General features: G+C 36.9%; 1 protein-coding gene across 1 annotated transcript; it reads left to right on the top strand.

The window, feature by feature from the left end:
- The first annotated feature begins 2,010 nt into the window (after positions 1-2,010).
- LOC131596950 (F-box/LRR-repeat protein At3g26922-like) lies at positions 2,011-3,358 on the top strand. Its single transcript, XM_058869675.1, has 2 exons — positions 2,011-2,907; positions 3,086-3,358. Exons 1-2 carry the CDS (start codon positions 2,011-2,013, stop codon positions 3,356-3,358), a joined length of 1,170 nt encoding a protein of 389 aa, XP_058725658.1.
- Positions 3,359-8,395: the final 5,037 nt, after the last annotated feature.

Here is an 8,395-nt window from a genome sequence, read left to right as displayed (position 1 = left end):
TTATAATTATGCGGGTCTAATGGGCAACCCACGGTGCATATGTGATAGCCCTAATGGATAACGGGCTTTTCAGGACTGAGTTAAAAACATGCTGAAAATATGGCTCTAATTTTAAGGTCAAAACCCTATGATTTTTCGAGTCTGGTGGACTGACACATATCGATTAACCCATTTTAACAACTCTATTTATAACATCCCTATTTGTATTAGCATGAGTTTATATATTAAAAGTTGCTAAGAATTAAGAATTAATGGACAAGTTAGAATCAAAGGGAATTGGTTAGAATCTAACTAAATGGCACATTGGTAAATGTTATTTAGTTAGAGGGAAATTGGTTCATTTCTCTTAAGAACTTAATTGGTGGAAAAATATTATGGTCTTATAAAAAAATCATAATTTTGAGGATAGAGAGAATGAAGAATACGTGAATGGAAGGAGAAGGAGAAAGAGTTCATCTTGCTTGATCAAGTGGTTGCATGTGGAATTGAAGAGGGAATCAAAGTTAATCAACACTATCTTATCAAATTCTTGAATGTGTGTGAAGCATTGACAACTTTGGAGTGAAGAACCATGGTCAAGAATGAAGAGCAAAGCTGTATTCATCTCTATTATCATCATCAAGTCAGAGTTTCTCATGATCTCAAGGTAAGTTCCATAGATAGGATCTTGGGGTAAGAATTGGGATTAATGCTTGTTAAGGGTTTAAGGTATGATCAAATGCTTTGCATGATGAATTAATCGGTGAAATATGTGTTCTTTTGCTCAAAATTATGTTTCTTTGATGCCTTCAATGTTTAGGATTGTTAATGCATGTTAGGGTTTGATGTAGGAGATTTTGGGACTGGTTTTTATGCAGAAAAATAAGTATTTTTTCACTCTGAGTTACAGGAAATCGATTTCCCACATATGAAAATCGATTTCTGGCAAGGAAATCGATTTGGTTGAAAATGTAAAACTATTTTACATTATGAGTGCATATCCATTAAACGTATAAAATATTATATTTACATTTATTTTAAATATAACAAATATACCAACAAATCAATTTTATGATGAAATAAAGTTTATATAAATACTAATATAATTTATGTATCTATAATAATATATAAAGGGAAAATTATGTTTTTGTGTAGCCTATTTTCTTTTCTATTTTTACCCTCTATTTATTGTAAATATTTCAAAAGTAATAATTAAAGGTGTTAAGTGGAAGTTGGTAAAGTGAAAATTGATTATTTTATTTTTAAATAAAAAATAATTCCTATCTCACACTTTTACAATTAATAATTTTAATTTTTTAATTTTTTTAAACCGTTAACAAATAATATTTTATTATTTTACATGTCTATGCAAATTAAAAATAAGCGAACAGACAGACACTCACGTGTCCGTCTGACCGCTAGTATATAACAAAGACAAAAGAGGCGATGCATAGACAGTGTAAAACAATTTACACTGTCAAACAACGACCACCCTGAATTTCATCACGTCACACTTTTATTTAAAAGTTATTTAAATGACATGACTGATTGTTGATTTTCTACTAGATGACAGTGTAAAACTGTTTTACACTATCAATGCATATCCATTAAACACTATAATAAATATACGATATATAAAATATTTATAATTTTTAAAATAAATTATAAATATGTATATAAATGATTGTTTTTCTGTCAAAATTATAAAAAATAAATAAGTATCCAAATTTGATATAGGGATTATTTTTTTGATAGTATAGGTTAAATCAAACTTTTTGATATAGGTTAGATATATCCAAATTTAGCACGCCGAACCCTACCTACATATAAACTGTATCCATATTTCATCAAACAACGATACAGTTACACTGATTTTTCTCTTTACGGCATTCACAGTTCACGAAACAACACGACGCAAGGTAAATTCTTTTTCTCTTTTTCTTTAACAATAATTTCATTATCATAATTTCGTTTGCACTTACCAATGTCATTGTTCCCAGTTGTTTGAGTTTTCCATGGCAAGTGACACAAATGAAGAAAACAAAGCATATTGAAAACAAAGACAGAATCAGTGATTTACCCGACAGTGTTTTACTTCACATTTTCTCTTTTTTGGAAACAACTCAATACACTGTTCAAACTTGTATTTTGTCCAAAAGATGGAAGAATCTCTGGAAAAAAATTTACGTTCTTTTTCTATATTCTGAATGTTTTAACACTCTTGATGTTTTTACCAAGTTTTTATCCCAACTTTTGTGTCTTCGCGATCAAGGAACGGCACTACATGCTTTCAAATTGTTTTTGTCTCGACAACATATCATAGAGCCTGACCTATTTGAAAGCATTTTGAAATACGCTATTTCATATAATGTTAAGCACTTAGAACTCTTGGTGATCCGATGTAATATTCAACACTTCCCGTCTAGCTTATTATTATGTCGCACTTTAACATCTCTTTACTTTCATGTTATCCCTAGTCTTTATAATAAACCCAAAATATTATTTCCAAATTCTCTCAATTTGCCATCATTGACCAACTTGGATATAGGATCTGTCTCCTTTCTTGGTGGAACCGAGCCATTCTCAACATGTCCCAAGTTGACTTCGTTGATGATTTTTAATTTCAATATTCTAGGTGAACAAAATCTATGCATATCTAGTACCACACTCGTCAAATTAACAATACAAATACACTTTAAGCCCGAGAACGGTAACAAAATTGAACTATCTACTCCAAGTCTTCGTACTTTTGCTTTTATCGGTATTCCCATTCAAATTTTATATTTGAGCCACCTTAGTTATGTTGAGCACGTAGAGGTTAATGCATATTTGTGGAGGTATCACCTAGAGGCCCCTTCGATTCTACTTAGCTGGCTGCTTAAGCTTGATAAAATCAAAATTTTTACAGTCTCTTCCAATATTCTTCAGGTATGTTATATCTTAATAGTAACCAATGTGCATCTTGATGTTCTTTTGAAAAATTATTTTTGTTTTCTTCTTAAAGTGCTTGCTTGCTAAATTTATTTATAATTTTTTTAAAAAAAAAGTATATGATAGGACTTCTTTAAAATGATTATAATTCACCGTCATTCTTTTTTTTTTTTAGGTTTTCTCCTTAGTTCCTGATTTATTAAAGGTCAAATTCCATTCCTTATGTAACTTGAAGAAATTAATCATAAAAAAGAAACCACTTGAATATGGAGTATACAAGGCATTGTTAAAACGCAAATTAGAACAAGTACCTGCTGCCTCACAGAAAGAAGTTTCTAACTTACGTGAAGCATTTATACAAGGATCTCTAATCATACCTAAAGGAATAGTTAGGTTTTTTCTTCAAAACTCACCTTCAGCGGAAGTTTGTTGTTATTCAAATAGGTGAAATTGTGATTCTAATTTTGATATTGAAATGTTAATTTTTTGTTTTCTAAATTTGGAAAAATTACCATTACATTACCATTGCATTATATTGTTACCAATATATAGCGTTACCATTGCAAATGTATACTCATAGGCATAACAAGCTCTTTAAATAATTGCTTATAAGCAGATATATGATATGCAATATAATTTGAACTTCTTGATCATTTTTGCAAATGTCTTCTTATTTTTGCACCCTTTCTGTTCTAAATTGGAGAAACATCATTCTACACATATCTGTATTTGTAGGGCTGTTTACAATGTGTAGGATATTTAAATCCCCTCTACAATTGATAGTGGAAGATTAGTTCTTTTTCATTATAGGGACGACGAATTTTTTATTAAGTGACTTTTTCTATCAACTTATATTGCACATGCGACTCTCAACATAAGAGAAAGTGAATTGTAGATGTTTAAAAAAACAATGATTAATAAAATTTTTGCGAAAATTAGAATTTAAATTCATTTCCTTTAGGCCCATATTTTAGATTTTGTATTTATAGAGTTGTTGTCTCTATTTTTCAGTATGCAGAATCAATACATGTTTTATTTTCTCTTTCAATTTATGTTTAGCCTTTGGTTAGAACCCTCGTTTATAGTAGTAGCAAAACCCTTCTTATTAGGTAAAGAAATAGATGGGAAACAGATAAAAGAAAATAAAATAAAAAATATAAGGGTAGTCATGACAACATAATCCACGCCCGTGAGGACCATCCAAATCCGCCATAAATCAAAAATAATTTTAGAGAGAAGGGAGAGTCTCTCTCTCTAGGTTTGTTTCCTCCGGTATGCCTTGGGAGCAGGTTCAGAGAAAGCATTTCAAGAGCATTCACCCTAAGTGGGACATTTTCCCTTTCAACTGGAGGTCGAAGAAGGTTGAATCTAGCAAGGTGATTTCTGTGTTTTGTTCTAACTTCTCCGATAGAGTGAGAGCGGAAGATTTATTTCAGCTGTTTGGGTGCGTCGGTAAGTGTGTGGAAGTTGCTATCTCTCCTAGGAGGAACAAGTGGGGGAAACGATTCGGTTTCGGGAGGTTCCGAGAATATGGAGAAGCGAGGTTGCTTGCGTTGAGATTGGATGCGATTCTGATTGACGGCGTGAAGATTCACGCAAATATTCCGAGGTTTGAGAGGAAGCCGTTAGGGCGTTTGGAGGAGGAGGGTGGAGTCGTTGGGTCGGTTTTGCCTTCGGGAGAGGAGGGGTCAAAGTTTCAGCAGAGTTTCGCAGGAGGCAGTGGTAGTGGAGGTCTTGTGGGCAGGTCCTTTGCGGAGGTGGTTGCAAGATCTTGTGAGAAGGGAGATTCGGTCTTTAACGCGATCGAGTACCAGTCAGATGCATCTCTGAAGGAGTCGTTGACAAGAGCTTTTGTAGGTGTAGTGGCTAATCCAGGAACCACTTATAACATTCAAGACCACTTTTTCTCTGAGGGTTACTTTCAGATCAAAGTCACTCCGATGGGGGCGAACATGTGTCTCTTAGAAGAAGCGGAGGAAGGAGAGATTGTGGCTCTGATTAAGGAGGCTGAATCATGGTGGAGGCAGTGGTTTGTTCTGATAAGACCATGGAATGAGATGGATGTGGACAAAGACAGAACAGCGTGGATCCGTATCTTTGGCGTCCCTTGCCACGCTTGGAAAATAGATTTTTTTGAGGATCTTGCGAATTCTTTTGGGTCGTATATATGCTCTGACGAGACTATTCAAAATAGATTCGGTTTGGACGTAGCAAGAGTGTTGATCAGAATTCCGGTGGATTACGTGGTGCCGGCGTTCATTAAAGTCAAGGTGGATGGAGTGATCTTCAGACTGCGTTTAAGAGAAGAGTTCACTTCTTTATGTAAGGTGGTGAGCAAGGTGGCTTTGTCTGACGATTCTGAATCTGAGGATTCCGTTTCCATGGGGAATGTTTCCTTTAGTTCGGATGATAGTGGTGAGGCAGGCGGTTATGGAGGTAAGGTCAAGGGTGATGAAACAGTGAGGGAGTCTCCGGGAGTATCCGAGGGGGGTAAGGAGGTTTGTTCAGCGGATAAAGGAGAAGAGGGAGTCCCGAGGCAGAGTAAGGTCTTTTCAGGAAATGATGAAAAAGGTAAGGAGTCTTTATCTTTTGACCAGGCGGTGTTAGCAGCAAAAGGGAAATTTTGTCCTTCTGTTGCGTGCATGGGGAGTTTGGAACAGCCGTATATTGGGGCTACGTTGGAAGTAGGTGGATTTAAGGAGTCAGACCTTGGTTCAGAAGTGGGGTTTAAATTCAAGGAGGGGCCCACATGTGAGGTGGATAAAGGCAAGAATAAGATAATAAAATATAAAAGGATGGGGGGTAAAAGTGGGCCATTGAAAAAGAAAAGGAGGAAACCCAAGTGTGGGTTAAAGGCCCAATTGGAACGGAGGGGAAAAGCGGTCGAGGGCCCCATCATCTCAGATCCTATTTCCTTTTTTTCAGAAGAATTGAAGAAAGGCGATTTTGAAGGAGGCTCGTCGCATTCCGGCACGGCATACGGGGTGCAATCGGAAGACTCGTTAATCTGCAGAAACAACAACAGATTGAAGGAGAATTTCGGTTCCTCAGTGGGAAAGAAGATATGGAAGCTGCTTTCTGAGTTGGGGGTGGAGAAACCTGTGGATTCTGAAGACTGCATAGAAGAGTTAGAAGAAATGGAGAGGGATACCTACGGTAACAAGGAGGTTAGGAAGGAGCTTATCAATCAGTGCCCATGATCATAGGAACTCTTAACATTAGAGGGGGTGGTAGCAGTGCTAAAAGAAGAAGAATCAACAGTATTATTAATAGAGGTAATCCTGATATCTTTTTCTTACAAGAGACTAAAATGGAGAACATTTCTGTTTCTATGGCTGGTAGTTTTTGGAGTAATTCGTGTGTGGACTTCTCTTTTATTCCTTCGATTGGGGCAGCAGGGGGTATTTTGTCGTTGTGGAATTCTAATACTGTGAAGGGGTTATTTAGGCTTGAAGGTTGTTTGGAGGGATAAACATTATTATGTCGTGAATATTTATTCGCCTACTAATCTGGACGAGAAGAGGATTTTATGGAAGAGGCTTTTGTTCTTGAAATCTATTTTTCTTGATGGAGAGTGGGTTTTGGGCGGGGATTTCAATGCGGTTTGTAATAGGAGGGAGAGAAAGGGAATTTCGGTCTTTAATTCGAGTATGGAGTGGTCGGAGTTTGAGGAGTTCATCCGTGAGTGTGATATGGAGGATGTTCCTTGTAAGGGCAAAAAATATACGTGGTTCGGAGGGAATGGGAGATCGAAGAGTAGGATTGATCGTTTTTTGGTTTCAAGTAATGTTGTTAGAGATTGGGGGGTGGTTGGTCAAAGAGTGGGGGATCGCGATATTTCAGATCATTGCCCGGTGTGGTTACTTTGTGATAAATCAAACTGGGGACCTAAGCCTTTCAAGGTCAATAAGGAGTGGTTTTCTAATAAGGATTTCATTCCTTTTGTGAGAAAGGAGTGGCTTTCTATTAAAGTGTTCGGCAGGGGTGATTATGTTCTTAAGGAGAAATTGAGAATTCTTAAAGAGAAGTTGAGATGGTGGAATATTAATATTTTTGGTAAGTTTGATTTGGAGGTGGAGGAGAATGTTCGCATCTTAAACGAAGGGGACACGGAAGTGTGGGAGGAGGACTTATTGGAAACTAATGAGGTGTTGGATAGGAAGAGAAGGGCTTCTAAGGATATTTGGATGAACTTGAGAATTAAAGAAAATATGCTAATCCAAAAATCTAGGTTGAGGTGGTTAAATGACGGTGATGCTAATAGTAAGTATTTCCATGGAGTGATGAAAGCTAGAAGAACCCACAATTATATTGGATCGCTTGTGACCGAAAATGGAACTTTAAACTCGGTTACGGAGATTAAGGAGGAGGTGAAGAACCACTTTAAGAGGAAGTTTAAAGGGGACGAGAGGTTGAGGCCGGTGTTGGATGGTATTTCTTTCGATGTTTTGGGAGAGGAGGATAGGGCTTTTATTGAGAAGCCTTTTGAGGATTGGGAAATTAAAGCGGCGATTTGGGATTGTGATGGTTTGAAGAGTCCGGGCCCCGATGGTTACTCTTTCCTTTTCATTAAAAATTGTTGGGATTTTATGCAACGGGATTTCTTTAATTGTGTTCGGAGCTTTCATAGGGAAGCTTTATTGTCAAAAGCTATCTCATCCTCTTTTCTAACTTTAATTCCGAAATCTTCCAACCCTTTGGGTTTGGATAACTATAGACCGATATGTTTGGTGGGATGTGTCTACAAAGCAATTTCCAAATTGTTGGCTTCTAGGTTGAAGTTGGTCTTGGGTACTGTAGTGTCGAAGTGTCAAAGTGCCTTTGTTCCGGGAAGGCAACTCCTTGACGGTGTTTTGGTGGCTAATGAGGTGGTGGATATGGCTAAGAGAGAAGGGAATGGGTGTCTTCTATTTAAGGTAGACTTCGAAAAGGCCTATGATAAGGTGTCTTGGAACTTTCTTAGATACTTGTTAAAGAGAATGGGTTTCGGGAACTTATGGATGAAGTGGATGGAGGCGTTGATTTTCTCTAGCAAGATGTCGGTCCTTGTGAACGGAAGTCCTACGGATGAGTTTGAGGTGGAAAAGGGATTAAGGCAAGGAGATCCTCTTTCTCCTTTTCTCTTTGTCATAGTGGCGGAGGGTTTGAGGCGGTTGGTGGCTAAGGCGGTTGAATCGGGAGATTATGTTGGTTTTAGATTGAAAAATTCTTGTTCGGTAGAGATCCTTCAATTTGTCGATGATACTCTTCTTTTTGGGGAAGGGAGTTGGAGACAAGTGTGGACTATAAAGGCCATTTTAAGAGGTTTTGAATTGGTGTCCGGGCTAGGGATTAATTACCATAAAAGCAAACTTATTGGAATTAATATTGATAATCATTTCTTGGATTGTGCTTCTCATTTTTTGTCTTGTAGGAGAGAGGATAGCTCTTTTGTCTTTCTTGGTATACCAATCGGTATCAACCCGAGAAGGATCTCTTCTTGGAA

The sequence above is a fragment of the Vicia villosa genome, linkage group LG4 (genome assembly GCF_029867415.1).
Source record: "Vicia villosa cultivar HV-30 ecotype Madison, WI linkage group LG4, Vvil1.0, whole genome shotgun sequence".
In the NCBI taxonomy this organism is placed as follows: Eukaryota; Viridiplantae; Streptophyta; class Magnoliopsida; order Fabales; family Fabaceae; genus Vicia; species Vicia villosa.
The sequence above is the reverse complement of the archived record's forward strand: the minus strand, read 5'-3'. Positions and strand labels throughout refer to the sequence as shown.

What these genes read in the sequence shown, in the direction of transcription:
- LOC131596950 (XM_058869675.1), top strand. Translation starts at nt 2,011, where the DNA reads ATGAAGAAAACAAAGCATATTGAAAACAAAGACAGAATCAGTGATTTA. An exon ending in TCTCTTCCAATATTCTTCAG is followed by an intron (nt 2,908 to 3,085) that starts GTATGTTATATC and finishes TTTTTTTTTTAG; the next exon opens with GTTTTCTCCTTAGTTCCTGA.